Consider the following 17,129-nt stretch of genomic DNA (forward strand, 5'->3'; position numbering starts at 1 on the left):
GCTGATATCCTTTTGTTGGCCGATCGTCACACTAATGAACATCTCAAAACCAAGGCAGTTAAGTTTATAGTAAACAATTTTAAAACCGTCGCAGAAACGGAAGGCTGGAAGAAGTTATGTCAAACCGACCATGACTTGTCTAGGTTAGTTTTGGACAAAACCGAAAGAGCTGCGAAAAGACTGCGGTATAGCCGTGAAAGTGATAGTAGTGATAGTAATGGTAGTAGTGATAGTAGTCATAGTATTAGCAGCATCGGATCCTACGTACGTTATGGGGATTAGTAATAGGGATAGTAATATCAGCATAGAAAGCAACATGGGATTGCCTTTTTATAGTGTATATCAATGCTGAAGACGTATGTGTTGTACCCTTCATCAAGCTGAACTTTTTCCTTTATTTATTTAAACCAACAAAAATATCATACTCTGAATACTTTTTTTATGTTTTTTTTGTTAATAATCTGTTTCGTGAACTACATATTTTAGACAACATATATGTTTAAGCTGAGTAATGGACTATAAAAAATGTCTATTAATTTTCCATTGAAAACTCTGTTTTGTATAAATAAGTATCGCATGATTCATGAAAATCAACCAATTCAAAATATAAGAAGTAGCATTTTAATATATATCAATGCTGAGGACGCATATGTTCTACCCCACATCAAGCTGAAAATTTTCTCGTAATTTATTTAAACTAACAAAAATATCACACTCTGAATATTTTTTTTTTGATTTTTTTTATTATTATTATTAATCTGTTTTCTGAACTATTTTAGACAACATATGTCCCAATTTACATTAGGCAAGTTTACTTGCGGCAATTGTCAGTTTGTAGGTGAGACAGGGTATTGAGAGGCAAAGGGTTACCATATGCCTCACCTCTCTCTCCATCAAACTGACAATTGCCGCAAGGAAAATGGCCTAATGTAAATTGGGACTAATTAATGGACTTTAAAAAATGTATATTAATTATCCATTGAAAACTTTGTTTTGTATAAATAAACATCACATGATTCATAAAAATCAACCGATTCCAAATATGAGAAGTAGCATTTGGGACTTTGTCAACTATTTTATGCATAATTTAGATATGGTGTAGTGGGATTCCCTAATGCCTTGTTCAGACTGACAGTAATTCGCTCTCTATTCGTTGTTCGACCCCAAATTACGATGTAATTACTTCATTTCCCATACAAAATTTTGAAAACGAACAACGATTTGTGTACGTTGTTCAATTTTAACTACTCTCAGAACGACGATAAAATATGTCCCATCTCTAACAAATGAGAGAATTTATCGAAATAAATTATGACAGGAAAAATACAAAATTAAAAAATTTATTAAAAACCCAAACAGGTAAAGCCAAAGTGCAGCTATGAATGATGCAGGTAACCAGAAATTACTGTAGAAGTTTGTAGAGTGTATAATATACACTGTATATCAATGCTGGGGACGCATGTGTTCTGGCTCACATCAGGCTGAATTTTTCTTACCAACAAAAATATTAATCTCTGGATTCTTTTTTATGTTCTTTTTGTCAAAAACCTGTTTTCTGGACTATTTTAGACAACATAATGACTAAAAAAATTAAAATAGGTAATGAACTACGAATAATTAATATGTATTAATTTTCCCATAAAAACTCTGTTCTTATTTCGTATAAATATTAGAAATGAAAAGTAATATATGAAGGGTTTGTCAACTTTTTTAATCAGGGTATTATTTAGATATGGTGAAAACAACAATTCATGCAATACTTAATTTGAGGCATCCCTCCTTGTATATTTTACTCCCCTTCGGTAGGCTATTCTATTATGGATTATTTCTCGTCCTCTATAAATATTTCCTTCGTTAAACGCATTTCACATTTAACATGAATCAAACCAAGCCAAAACACATGTTTTAAGTTCAAAACAACTGTGATTGAATTTAATGGAATTTTGGTTTAATTTGTGTTTATACAATAGAGTTCTTTGTATTCTTGTTTTACACAAATAATAAATGCATTTTATTTATTCTGGGATATTTCTCAATAGCTTGCATTTTTGGATTGATTAAAAACACAATCCGAAGAGTGCCTCTAAATCAGAATGCGACACCTCCTTACTCGCGAGCAAGCAAAGAGAGTTTATCTCTCCACACACTAATTCAAAAACCATGCACTGACAACAGTGTTTGCTCAAATTGTTGTTGTTGTGTGCCGCATTCTGCTCTAAATTCAATCCAAAAGACTACATCAAAAGTTGTGATTTGGATCGAAAACAGAGTGCATCCTAGCTGTGTGCTGTGGAAACAAAATAGAGTGCATCGTAGCTGTGCGCTCTCTTGTAAAATTCATAAGTGAACTCATAGGAAAAAATGTACTCCAATAGCAAATGTACCGAACACTTGTAGTGATTCAACTGTATCCGCGGATGCAAACTTTTGCTGGGATATCGATATTATAGGATTAAACAACCCTAGCCTAAAATTCATTGAAATAAATAGAAATTTCGCTGCTTTTCAGTTCTGTGGATGTGAGAAAGTAAGTCCGTAGACACACGTACACATTTGTCGGAAAAGTAAAATTTATTTTTGCGCATTTTTATTAAATAAAAGCAATTATTTTCTCTCCTTAATATTTCTGGGAACTACTTGTGCAAAATATCAACAAAGGCATATACATTTCCGCCATTTTCATTTCCAAATTAATGGTGATGAGAAATTAACGATAATATCGATCGCAACCGATTTTTTAAACTATAGCTGTGTTCCAGAACTAAAAAGTTTTTACAATTTTTACGACTTTTACACAAAAACCGTTCCCGTACACAAAAAAGTTGTAAAATGTTCACTTCTCTTTAAACAAAAATGGCGCTGAATGACGCTCTCTTTAAAAACTTTTTACACGACAAATTTGGGCGAGTAAAAATATAGTAACATGGTTGCCGGCGTCTGATTGGTTGATACGCCGACTTTGACATTTGTTCCAGTTTTTTTGACGTATTTTCCATTTTTCCGTTCCCGAACTATTTCAAAAAACTTGTGTGTGACAACAAATTTTTTGCAGTTCTCTCTTTTACGAGTTTTACTATTAAAAAGTACGGGAACGAAGCTTATTATATCGAAAATATCTAAGGTTGGGAATATCGATGGTTTGCCAGCTCTAATTCAAAACAGATGGTCTGTTCCAGTACTGCACATTTCTACACATTTTTACTATTTTTTCGATAACATAAAGTAAAAATCGGTTATCGGAGTAAAAATGTGTAGTACTGGAACAGACCAAGAATTTATCCTAGGGATTCGATTTTTTGGCTTTTCGATTTTGGTCTAAAACTATAAATGCGATTTTTCGGTCTAGCGATTATTTCACTTGTCATAAAACTCGACTTTCGACATTTTCATAACCGCAGAAAATCGATTATTCGTCGATTTTCGAGTTTTCTTTTGAAAATGTAAAACCGCCAAAACTGTAAAACGTAAATGCTTTGTTCCAGAACCTGCAAGAAGCTACTATTTTTTACTACGATAGCATTTTTCCCTTTATGTTATCGGAAAAAATAGTAAAAATTAGTAGATTTTTGCAGTACTGGAACATACCAAAAGTCAGCAATCAATGGGCAAACTCGATAATCGATCACAAGATAATCGATTATGCGATTTTCCCTCCAGCCAAAAGTCGACCACGGTTTTTAGACTCTTAACTGCAAAAAGTCGACGAATCGATTAATCGAAAGTCGACTTACCTATCCCTAATTTATCCGTTGTGTGGCGCACATAAAGAGAAAGGATCAAGTTGATCGGGACCAAATTTTTTCACAGGTAGGTCTGGTCACCCTGATCACAAATATATATAACATTTATTGCGGAAGTACATACTTCCCGAGATATAGGCCTCTGAAGTTTCGAAAATCGGTGAAAACATTCAACTTAAGCCAAGAGAAAAATCTGCAGATTTTTGTAAACCAACAAAAATGCTGCCACCAAAAAAGCTAGAAAGCAGTGGAACAATTGAGAAGATTGAAAATAGTTATTGTTACGTTTGGAAAATAAAACGTGAACATTACGCTGCTGACGTTGCTGTGTCTCCAGAAATTCTAGCACACATTGATCTTACTGATAGCGGTGGTCAAATTGGTATAACTTCGAAATGGCGAATGTTAATAAATCGGAAAAGACGTGCAATTTATGTAGTCTTGGATTATGTGAACATTAAAAGTCGCCTGCAATTCAGTGTTATGATATTTTATAAAGATCATGCTGTCGCCGCTGTGGACATGCCAGCAGTAAAATGTGAAAAGTTTATCAAAGCCGGTAACCTTCATATTGTGGGATATGATGGAATGGAATTTTCATTTGATTTAAAAATAAAACATAATATCAAGAGACCAATCGAATTCCATAATCCTTGTAAGAAGATGAAATTGCAAACGGATTCCAATATAAGCATTGATTTTGGCAAACTTTTGGCCAGTGCAGAATATAGCGATATAATACTGGTCGCGCGCGGAGGAATCGAATTGAGAGCCCATAAACTAATATTAAGGACACGTAGTCCCGTGTTCGCTGCCATGTTAAGCAATGATTTCATGGAGAATCAAACAAATCGTATAACTATTGATGATATCGATGCTGATGTGCTGAAGGAAATGTTAAAATATATCTACACAGGTGAAGATGATAATATACCCGAGGAAATGGCTTCGGACCTCTTAATGGTGGCTGATAAATATGCCTTGATGGATCTACAAGAACGGTGTGAATATATTTTAATATGTTCAATTAATATAGATACAGTTATTGACACACTTCTATTGGCCGAACGTATGTCCAATAAACGTCTAAAGGAAAGAGCTACAGAATTTATTAAAGCCAACCTTTGGAGTGTAAAGCAAAGAGTAAATTGGAAACAACTTAAAAGGACAGAACCTTATTTGTGTCTTGAAATTGTGGGTCTCGATTAAATTCAATCGTGTGAAAGAGTTACTCCATTAAAAATACGTACCTATGTATGTCTCTCAATTGACGGTACATGAATATAAGGTTAACATTCAATCTGAATATAATTTAAACTATCTTTTAAGGATTTTTTGTTTTCTTTTTGTATTTTTTTTTTTTTTAAATAAAATTGATGTGTGGATACCAAGAATGTTTCGTATTGCTTACTGAATTTCAAAATAAATGGTAGAACTATACAAATTAATACCCCTTCCTTATGTCACGTTCAGAAATGTGTTTCATTGAAATAAATGTTTTACACCCCACATATGTTAGGACAATTCCGAGAACTCTTCCTATCAATTATCTAATTTGAAGATACGCACGTCACCCACTTGTCGGTGTTTCGCGGGTATCTTCTGTAGAAAAGTTCTACACATTGTAATGAACGGATATTTCATATTACCATGCATTATAAAGGCACTTCCTTAAGTAAGGAAATTTCAACAAGAAAATGCAATAAGTACATATTTATTGGTGCCACTAAAAACCCGTTGCATAGCATACATTTTTGGTCTGTTCCAGTACTATTTACTATTTTTTCCGATAACATAAAGGAAAAAATGCTATCGTAGTAAAAAATAGTAGTTTCTTGCAGGTTCTGGAACAGAGCATTTATTTTAGCTTCTTCAGAAAACGAAAAACGAAGAATTTTTCGGAATGAAACCACTTTTGATTTTGCAAAAGGAATTGCATTTTTTTTTTAATTTGCCACTTTAAAACACTTAGAAATAATAAAAATGTTGTTTTGTTAACAAATTCATATTTAATTTCATATTTAAACTAAATAATGAAGTTTTCTGATTTTTCAAAATCGATCGGTATCTGAAGAAGCTAAAACAAAAACGATCGAAATGAAATTAGTCCCAATTTACATTGGGCGAGTTTACTTGCGGCAATTGTCATTTTGTAGGAGAGAGAGGTGAGGCACATGGTAACCCTTTGCCTCTCAGCACCCTCTCTCACCTACAAACTGACAATTGCCGCAAGTAAACTCGCCTAATGTAAATTGGGACTTACGGAATTGAAACCATTCCGATCGGAATCTGTGACATGCCTGTATAATTGAATTTGTGGTGAATAAAAGAAATACCAATGAACTGAAATTGGAACATGTTCCCCCAGTATCGAATAATAAATATGTTTAAAGATGATGTCTTCAAGGATAAAACAATTCGTATAGCGATTGATGATATTGATGCAAAAGTTATAGAAGAAATGTTAAACTATATTTACTATACGGGCAAGGAGATACCCCAAGGAATGGTGAAGGATCTTATGTTTGCAGCACAAAGATATGTTTGCAGCACAAAGATTTGGAAATGATATGTGAGTGTTTTGACTATTTCGGATAGACCTTTTATTGATAACCTTTTATTTGCCCATCGTAATTCCAACGTCTCAAGAATAATGCCTTTACATTTATAATACACAACATTAAAGATGTCATTGAAACGTCAAGTTGGAAAGATCTTCAAGAAATTGATGCCAAATTGGGAATTGAAGTATTCATTAAAGCTATAAAAGAATGTATATGATTATTTTTATTTTACAGCTATTATTTTACATCAGTTTAAAAATAAATATCCTTAATATCTTCTCCTATGTAAACCATACTTTTTATTTTATTATTAGGAAAACTTGTCATTCTTCACTCAGTTGTCCTTCAAGCATTCTTCTATACGAAAACTTGCCCCTCAGGCAGTTTTCTATACGAAAACTTGCCCCTCAGGCTGTTTTCTATACGAAAACTTGCCCCTCAGGCTGTTTTCGATACGAAAACTTGCCCCTCAGGCTGTTTTCTATACGAAAACTTGTCCCTCTGGCAGTTTTCTATACAGCTATTATTTCACATCATTTCAAAAATAAATATCCTTAATATCTTAAATCAAGCATTACTCTAGTATGAAACTCGACCTAGGAACCCTGGATTTCATGAAATTGTATTAATGAAACCCCTCTGGTGTGACCAAGGACTTAAGGGCAAGATTTAATAATCTCTCAAAAAACATATGAAGACAGGTATAGCTGTTACTCAATGACCGGTGTCCCCTGAACTATATTAAGTCTGTCTGGTTACTTTTCCAGCAAGAATTGGCCAGCAAGAACTTTCTCAGAGAGCAAGGAGTTTTTATTATCTTTTGCTAGAAAATTGTGGAAAGTAAACAGACACCTTCCCAGCAAAAACAAGCAAGCAATCAGCGGACTTGCCAAAACAGAACAATCTGTCCGCCAATGAAGGAACCAAAGGAGGCAAAAATGTTGTAGTTTATTAAAAATAAAAAGAATATGACCAAAAATGGATATATTCCACTTTGCAACTTTGTTCTACAAAAAAATAATACAATTAGGGCCATTATTATATGTGTTCTTTTACTATCTGATGGATTTCAAAACGCACCAATTTGGAAGCAGTAAAAAATATAATTTTTACATTGAAAGTTAATGTTAAGAAGCTCCTCCTTGAAATTCAATCATCACTTTTAACTTTAAGTTAACCGGAAAGCTATAAATCTGTTCGGTAACAAACTATAACCAAAGAAGACTTATAATAATGGGGGTTAGACTTGCTATTTCCGCAATAAAATTGTTTTTAATTTTCACAAACATAAATCAACGAAAAATTAAAAACAGGTGACTGATTGTTTTCAGGAAGAAGAAGAGTTACAAGTTCTTGCTAGAAGAAATTTATCCAGCAAGAATTTACAAACTCTCAGTAAAAGAACTGTCAAAATGTCTCTCCCGAATCGCACTCTTTTGCTGTCTTTTTGTGTTAACAGACGACTTCCAGCAACATTTCTTACAAATTTTAGGGTAACCAGACAGACCTATTGTAAACAGTTGTACTAGATGTTAACAACTCTACCCAAAAACTGTGAAAGTTTCGTATGAAAGTTTCAACATATGGCTTTAGAGCAGTGTCGCCCACGTTACCCACCATCAAACTGAAGCAAGTGTTTATGTATAGGTGAAAAAACAACAAACACATGATATTTTTCAGTTGTGTGTTGCTCATGTACACTGTGAATGAGGAAGAAGGCAAAAGCAAAACAACTCAGTGGGCGCCCGCAGTATACAACTGGGCGACCCTGCTTTAGAGATACTTTACGCTCACGGTTGCTTTTTTTGTAACTTGTGCTACGTTTACATTTCCGAAATCTACTCGATTTCAACTGTCAAATCCGTTACTTAAACGTCAAATTAAATCCAGTTGATTTCAGATGAGTTTTTTATTTGACGTATACGCAAAGGAATTGACAGATGAAATCGAGTGGATTTCGTAAATGTAAACATAGTACTACCTTATACATTAGTTGTGTTCCTTTACTAACCTGAGGTGACAATTTTTACCATTTGCTACTATTTTTAACCTGCAAAGCGTTCCTTAACCCCGAAAAGTGGCAATTTTTAAGAGAGTGAGAGAGGAGGGAGAGCGAAAATGGCTTTCTCTTCTACCACCGGCTAACAGCAAAATTTCTGCAGGTAAAAAATGGCAGAACTGATTTTTCGACTTTTGTTTGACGATTATTTCACAATGAAGAAGAAAATGGACGAAAAGCAGAAGAAAAAGTCGAACGCTGACAAAACTAAATTACTAAATGTGAAATAAAACAATGTCCGGCAAAAAGGGGCACACGTGCCCTTGATGAGAATAACAACAGAACAACCACCACTCAGTCTTCGTTAAGAAGTCAATGAAGAAGGTTCTGTTGTCGGTTGTTTCAATGATTTTTAATTTTAGCAATGCATTAACGCACACGCTGTTTGTGGAGAGAGAGCGATAGAGAGTCGTATGCGTGAGGCCGCAAACAATGCATTTGTATTGGTGCCGATACCTGAAATAAAAGACGAAAATTGTTTTTTTATGTTTCTTTTTGACATTGCTGCCAGATCTACCATTTTTCCGTTCCTTTACTTTTCTGGTAAAAATGTTCACGAGAGAGCAATTTTGACACTTTTCTCTTTTACCACTCATACCATTGAAAAAGTAAAAGAACAAAGCTATTATTATACCATGCCTGTAACTAACAAAAAACTTTCGCCGTCACAATTCGAACGGCTGACAACGTTCTCTAATGCAGCCGAGGCGTTGAGAACTAAAATCGGTCGAGGATATTTTTCGTCTGCTTCAATTTTCAATTTCGTGGCTTTGCCAATCAACAATTGGAAACTTAACTATTGGAACGCGCCAATTGTTTTCTTTAAATTAAACGAAAATGTCTTTAACTAAGATATCAGATAATCAATATACAGTGTGCAAAATTCATATTCGTACACCTCTAAAATATGAATAAAATCGTTATTAATTCCATATTTTATGTGCAAAAATTAAATAATTGATGGGAAATACCATAACGAAGAAAGATTTGAGAATAACAAAACAAATTTTTAATTTATTCCGTCATTTAGGTATAGATGGTACCTGCGTGGGTGGCAAAATTCGTATTCGTACACCTATAAGCACTATATATTTGGAGTTTTTAAGGATTTTCAAAGCAAAATACCGCAGATTTTTGTTATTTTCTTCTTTCGGAATGCCTCTGCTATAGAAATATGTACAAATAACGGTAATTTTATTAAAAATTTGCATGAATAAAAAGTCGGACGAATATTTGAAATAATTAAGAAAAATGTGCTAGATATGATTAACTATTGCAATTTATTGCCGAATTTTGGACGAAAATAGCTAATAGCAGTCCTTCTGTAACAATATTCAAGGTCTAATATGAAAATAAATGTTGTCAGCGTTTGAAAATTCAAGAAACGTAATCCGAGCTTAGGTGAAGTAAACACATTTTTGGTTTTTACTTGGTGAAAATCGCACGTTTAGTTTTATATTTGACACTAAATGTATTGAAGTTTTAGAATACGGGTTCGAACATCACTTCATGTCAAGATATATCAGAAATTACGAGGAATAATAATTTTTTAAGGATGAAAATTTCCCCGAAAATAATGCATTTCTTCAAAAGGTTACCCCACGTTATTTCCTGGACAATTTACTTCATTCTTTTGACATTTTTGCACTAATTTTGGATCCTTCGTTAAAGAAATTTAATTTTCAAGAAATAAAAACCATTATTTTCCCAATTTTGGCAGCCATAACCCTCGTTCATAGTAAGCGTAGAATTTCAGTCGTACGCGGACAGTATGAAAACTTGTACAGTTTCATTTTTCTTCATAATTTCTCACAGTTTTTGACATAAAATGATTTTCGAAACCGTATTCTAAGACTTCAATACATTTAATGTCAAATATGTAACGAAACTTGCGATTTTCACCAAGTAAAAACCAAAAATGTGTTTACTTTACCTAGGCCCGGGTTACGTTTCTTCCCATTTCCAAACGCTGACAACATTTATTTTCATATTAGGCCTCGAATATTGTTACAGAAGGACTGCTATTAGCTATTTTCGTCCAAAATTCGGGAATAAATTGCAATAGTTAATCATATCTAGCAATTTTTTCTTAATTATTTCAAATATTCGTCCGACTTTTTATTCATGCAAATTTTTAATAAAATTACCGTTATTTGTACATATTTCTATAGCAGAGGCATTCCGAAAGAAGAAAATAACAAAAATCTGCGGTATTTTGCTTTGAAAATCCTTAAAAACTCCAAATATATAGTGCTTATAGGTGTACGAATACGAATTTTGCCACCCACGCAGGTACCATCTATACCTAAATGACGGAATAAATTAAAAATTTGTTTTGTTATTCTCAAATCTTTCTTCGTTATGGTATTTCCCATCAATTATTTAATTTTTGCACATAAAATATGGAATTAATAACGATTTTATTCATATTTTAGAGGTGTACGAATATGAATTTTGCATACTGTAAGTTCCAATTCCGAACATCGCCATATTACTTTAAATATTATTATTATGGAAATGAATCACAAGATGAATATTATTCTTTTCCAATTGCAATTAATAGTGCAAATGGCAGAACCGAATGGAGATTGGTGGCAGTACAAGATTATTATGATAAGTATGAAGGAACTGGCAGGTTCGAGATTTACTTAGAATTACTCTCAACCAACGACAAGAACGACACATTATTTCAGGTTACGATATCTAGAGAAAACCAAATTTTTACTAAAAAGATGACATCAGATATTATAGGCCAGAGAATAAGTTTTATGACTTATAAAAATGTATATTATGATATTGATAATGATGAATTTAATGAAGAGACGGACCACGATATTAAGGTTGATATAAAACCCTTGTACAATACTGTAGTATGTCTCAGTATTAAGGAGGACTTCGCCAATATTTTCGCCAGTAAAGAATTTAGTGATGTAGCTCTTGTTGCACAAGATGGTATTGAATTGAAAGCCCACAAGTTAATGTTATGTGCCCGCAGTCAAGTGTTTGCTGCCATGTTTCGCAGTAACTTCGAAGAAAGTAAAACGAATCGTATACGGATTGATGATATGGATGCCGAAGTAATTGAGGAAATGTTAAAATTTCTGTACACGGGTGGCGATATATCGGAAAAATTTGCAGAACAGCTCTTTATTGCTGCTAACAAATATTCGCTACTGGATTTGCAAACAATGTGTGAAAATACTTTAATTAATACAATAAAGATTGCTACAGTTGCTGATATCCTTTTGTTGGCCGATCGTTACACTAATGAACGTCTCAAAACCAAGGCAACTCAGGTTATACTAAGCAATTTTAAAACCGTCACAGAAACAGAAAGCTGGAAAAAGTTATGTCAAACTGATCATGACTTGTCTAGGCTACTTTTGGATGAATACGCGAAACGAATGCGGTATAATAATAGCAGCATTGGAACCTGCGTAGAACCAGCCACTCGCCGAAACTCTGTGGTTTCTGGTCAATCCTGTACGTAAGAACCCGCTGCCGTGGGATTGCCGATGGTATATCAATACTGAGGACATCAAGCTGAATTTTTTTCTTTATTTGAATCATGGTAAAATAATTCTACCATGTATACAAATACAAAAATATCAATCTCTGAATTCTCTTTTATGTTTTTTTTTTAATAAACTCCGTTTTTGAACTATTTTAGACAACATATACATACATATGTCTAAAGAAATAAAAATACAATAATACTATTCTATAAAAAATTAATATTAATTCCCCTTAAAAATTCTTATTTTTTTGTATAAATAAATATTACATGATTCATAAAAATCAACCGAATCCAAATATGTGAAGTAACGGTTGGCGCATTGACGACTTCTTAAGCGGGGATATACGGGCAATGTTCTGGAATTCTCAGTGAATCCATTTCACATCACATATGTACTTCCCCTGTAAAGTAGAGCTGGCAAAATATCGATAGCACTATCGATGTGGATTTATTTTTGGGCTAATTTCGATAATTATTTTTTCTATCGAATATTCGGGTATGTGATAGAGCTGCCAAAAAATCGATAGCACTATCGATAAAATCGATTATTTTTAAAAAATAAAATATCGATAGATAGTTTTGCATATCGATATTATCGGAACAAAAATCCGCAACCTAAAATTCATTGAAATAAATATAAATTTCGCTGCTTTTCGGTTGTGTGTGTGAGAAAGTAAGTACGTAGTTTCACGTACACTTTTTTCGGAAAAGTAAAATGCATTTTTCAATATTTTTATAAAATAATAGCAATTGTTTATTCTCCTTTATATTTCTGTGAACTACTTGTTCAAAATGTCAAGAAAAGCATTGACATTTCTGCCATTTTCATCTCCAAATTAATGGTGTTGACAATTTAACGATAATATCGATAACAATCGATACTTTAAAATATTATATCGAAAATATCTTATGTTTGAAATATCGATGGTTTGCCAGCTCTAGTATGTGATGAAAATCGAAATGAGAAAATGAGTACAGAAAATAGGCCTGTACGATAACTTCAAAAGTAAAAAGAATTTGCAAGTTCTTGCAAGTACTTGCAAATATCTCTTTTATTGAACAAGTTTGATAACGAAAAGCATTTTGTAAAAGTTTGTACAAATTTTTGGGTTATCGAACAGACCTAATGCAAAAGTGAGACATTTTAGCAAAATAAATAGTGTTTTACTATGTTTACATTTACGAAATCCACTCGATTTCAACTGTCAATTCCATTGCTCAAACGTCAAATGAAGTCCAATCGATTATAGATGAGTTTTCATTTGACGTATACGCAAAGGAATTGACAGTTGAAATCGAGTGGATTTCTTAAATGTAAACATAGTATTTGTTAGGTTTTTTACATTGTGTTGTTTACATTTATAGGTTATGTTAACGGAAGTGTAATGCGGTGTCATCGAAAAAAACTAACAGCCCGTTTCACTATGTCGAACGAAAATGAAAACGAAAGAAAAACTACTAAACTCGTGTATAATTTAAAATTTTGTAGTTGTTTCGAAGCAAAAACAAAGTCAATATTACCATGAAAAGCAAAGTTTAGATGGTTTTCGTTCGCATTCATTATCTTTCGACATAGTGAAACTGGCCCTAAAAGCATTATGGAAAATGCGAAACATAAAGAATGCGGTATGGATAAAAAGAACTGTCATAACTTACGAGATTGATGCTGGTGTGATATAGCCATATAGAAAGTTACTCTAAAGCTTAGAGCTGGCAAACCATCGATATTCCCAACATTAGATATTTTCGATATAATGTTTTAAAATATCGATTGCTATCGATATTATCGTTAAGTTGTCATCGCCATTATTTTGGAGATGAAAATGGCGGAAATGTCAATGATTTTCTTGAAATTATGCTAAAGTAGTTCACAGAAATGTAAAGGAGAATAAACAAATGCTTTTAATTTATTAAAAATAATAAAAAAATAAATTTTATTTTACCGAACAATGTGTACACGTGACTACGGACTTACTTTCTTACACACACATAACCGAAAAGCAGTGAAATTTCTATTTATTTCAATGGATTTTAGGTTAGGGGTTTTTATTCCGATAATATCGATAGGCAAAACTATCTATCGATATTTAATTTTTAAATAACAATCGATATTATCGATCTTCTTCTTCTTTATTTGCGTATCCGATATTCGGATGTAAAGCGATCATACAATATTATTGTTTACATATTCAAAAATGTATTTCAAAATATAGATATTATCCATGGCACAATTACCCAGGTAGTGGTATCGTAAAATTTTGAATATGTTATGTCAAAACTTCCTTTATGTTGTTGGAGAAATTACAACAAAAATATTTTTTTTATAAAGGCATTTGACTTTTCATATTCGATCAGCTGGTGTGATACCACTACCTGGTAGTTCTGTCATGATATTATCTAAGTGTATGTAAGCTCTCGATTTTTAGCGGCATATAGTAAGTTGGTTTCATCTCTGTATCCCGTCCAATCTTGAATGTTTTTTAGCCAGTATGTCTCCCTCCTGCCTCTGTTTCGGTTTCCTTCTATTTTGCTTTTTATAATGTTTTGTATAAATTTGTATTTTTCATTTCTCATTAGATGACCTAAGTATGAGATTTTTCGCGATTTAACAGTATGCAGGAGTTGTCTGTCATGGTTCATTCTCCGAAGAACTTCCTGGTTTGTTATGTGTGCAGTATATGGTATTCTTAAAATTCGTCGATATATCCATATTTCGAAAGCTTCGAGTTTCTTCTCATCTCCACTTTTAATAGTCCATGTTTCGACTGCATATAGTAGCACTGACCAAATGTAACATTTCACAAATCTTATCTTTGTTGCTAAGCTTATGTCATGATTTGTTAGCACGGGTTTATATTTGAAAAAGGTATCTCTAGCCATCTCCACTCGACAATTGATTTCATTTGAATTATTCCATTTGTCGTTTATTAGGACACCAAGGTATTTAAATGTTTTTACACGCTCAATTGTCTCGTTCTTTATTTTTAGTGTTGTATCAAAAATGTTATTATCTTTTCTACTGATCACCATGTATTTTGTCTTTTTTATATTTATATTGAGACCATATATTTCGCTTATTTGTGTCAGTTTGTTTAGTAGATGTTGTAGATCAGACATACTGCCAGCAACTATTTTGGTATCATCGGCGTATCGTATATTATTTACCATTTTGCCGTGTATTTTTATACCCATGCGTTCTTTTTCAACTGATTCACAAAATATTCGCTGAGAGTATACATTGAAAAGGGGGGGTGATAATATGCAGCCTTGTCGAACACCTTTGGATATGGGGACTTCGTCTGTAACTTCACCATTTATTTCAAGTCTTGCGGTTTGGTTCCAATATAGATTTCTTATACACCTAATTTCCTTTTCTTCTATCCCAATATCTCTTAGTATGTTTATCAGTTTATCATGTTTGACAGTGTCGAAAGCCTTTTCATAGTCTATGAAACATATGAACACATTCTTATGAACATCTCTACATTTTTGTACAAGTATTTGAAGAGATAGTAGAGCTTCTCGGGTACCCATACCTTCTTTGAAGCCGAATTGGGATTCCCCCATAGCAGTTTCACATTTGCTGTATATTCTCGTATGGATTATTCGGAGGAAGATTTTTAATATATGGCACATGAGACTAATAAGCGTGTTAACACCTTTTTGCATTCGATTTTTTGGGTATCGGAATAAAGGTAGATTTTAACCAATCGTAAGGGTATTGACCTGTATCATATACACAGTTAAATAGGCGGACAATCAATAATATGTTGTCTCCATCTATAAGTTTTAAAATTTCAGATGGAATTTCGCCAGGTCCAGTGGATCTCTTATCTTTTAATGATAAGATCGCACGTTCCACTTCCGATTTTGTGATAGGGGTTCCAGATATATCAGCACTTACATTATGTTGGTATATTGAACGTCGGTCGTCGGTAAATAGTTGTTCAATATAGTTTTTCCATATACTCTTTATATGTTCTGACTCAAAAATTGGTATATTGTTGTCATCCATGAGCAGTGTTGATGTTGTTCTTCTATATATCCCAGCGGTTTCTTTTAGCTTTTTGTGTAAGTTAAAATCGTCATGGATATGTTGTAAATGCTCGATCTCTTGGAATTTTTGGTTTAGCAGAGAATTTTTGGCAGCTCTGATCGCTGTGCGAATTTCTTTATTTATCTCCCAGTAGCGTTCATAATCAACATTTTTGTATTTTCTTCTTTCCTCTCGAAGTTCCATTATCTCGTTGTTCATCCACTCCTCTTGGGTTCTTCTTGTTTGGTTTCCAATGTATTTTTTTGTTACTTTGCATATTGCATCTTTCACGTTGTTCCATATATTGTCTGCATCGTTTGTATCAATATCTCCAAGTTTGTTGTTTATTTGTTCTTTTATTTCGTTTCTGGTTGTTGTATTGAGTATTTCCATATTTATTTTATGTGATTTCCTTTTTCGTTTTTGGATTCGGGCCAGTTTAATTCCAAGATTGCACATTAAAAGATTATGATCGGACGGCACATCAGCTCCTGGGTATGTTGAACATTTGGTCACACAAGTCTTAAATCTGCTGTTGATCATTATAAAGTCTACTTGATTTCGTACGACATTTCTTCCATTATCCAATGGTGACTTCCATGTGTATAGGCGTCTGGGATGTAGTCGGAATACTGTATTGGTTAAGGTCATCTTAAATTCTTGGCAAAATTGAATTAATCTGTCTCCTCTCTCATTTCTTTCACCAAGCCCATATCTTCCTGTTACACCATTTACTTCTTCATTACCCACTTTGGCGTTGAAATCGCCTTGAATTATTGTTATTTCATGTGATTTCGTCATTTTAAGCAGTTCACATATTTCTTCATAAAACAGTTCAATTTCGTCATTGTTTCCATCACATGTCGGGGCATATACCTGTATTATGTTCATATTTAGGGGCTTTGCTGAGATTTTAATCATCATAGTTCTCTCTGACATCGGGACATATCCAACGACACAATCTGCAATGTTTTTCTTGACAATAATGCATACTCCTCGTCTGCGGATACCTTCCATATTTCCAGAATGGTATACTACTACATTTTGAGATTCAAATTTGCCGCTTTTTGTCCACCAAGTTTCACTGACACCTAGTATATCAATTTTAAGTCGATTCATTTCATTGATTGTGTTGTTTAATTTACCGACTTCGTATAAACTTCGGACGTTCCAGGTTCCGATGTTTAGTTTTTGGTTGTTTTTACCTCCGGGG

At 33.3% G+C, this 17,129-nt stretch overlaps 1 protein-coding gene across 1 annotated transcript; it reads left to right on the forward strand.

Annotated features, from left to right (window-relative positions):
- Window positions 1-11,095: 11,095 nt before the first annotated feature.
- Window positions 11,096-11,854, forward strand: LOC141388246 (speckle-type POZ protein-like). The gene has a single exon (XM_073958267.1). It carries the CDS (start codon window positions 11,096-11,098, stop codon window positions 11,852-11,854), a length of 759 nt encoding a protein of 252 aa, XP_073814368.1.
- The last annotated feature ends 5,275 nt before the right edge of the window (window positions 11,855-17,129 follow it).

This window comes from Musca autumnalis, unplaced genomic scaffold, assembly GCF_047663935.1.
Source record: "Musca autumnalis isolate F117 unplaced genomic scaffold, ASM4766393v1 scaffold_9, whole genome shotgun sequence".
Classification (NCBI taxonomy): Eukaryota; Metazoa; Arthropoda; class Insecta; order Diptera; family Muscidae; genus Musca; species Musca autumnalis.

Bases quoted from the DNA above. Each gene is read 5' to 3' on its own strand.
- LOC141388246 (XM_073958267.1), top strand. From the start codon at position 11,096: ATGACATCAGATATTATAGGCCAGAGAATAAGTTTTATGACTTATAAA.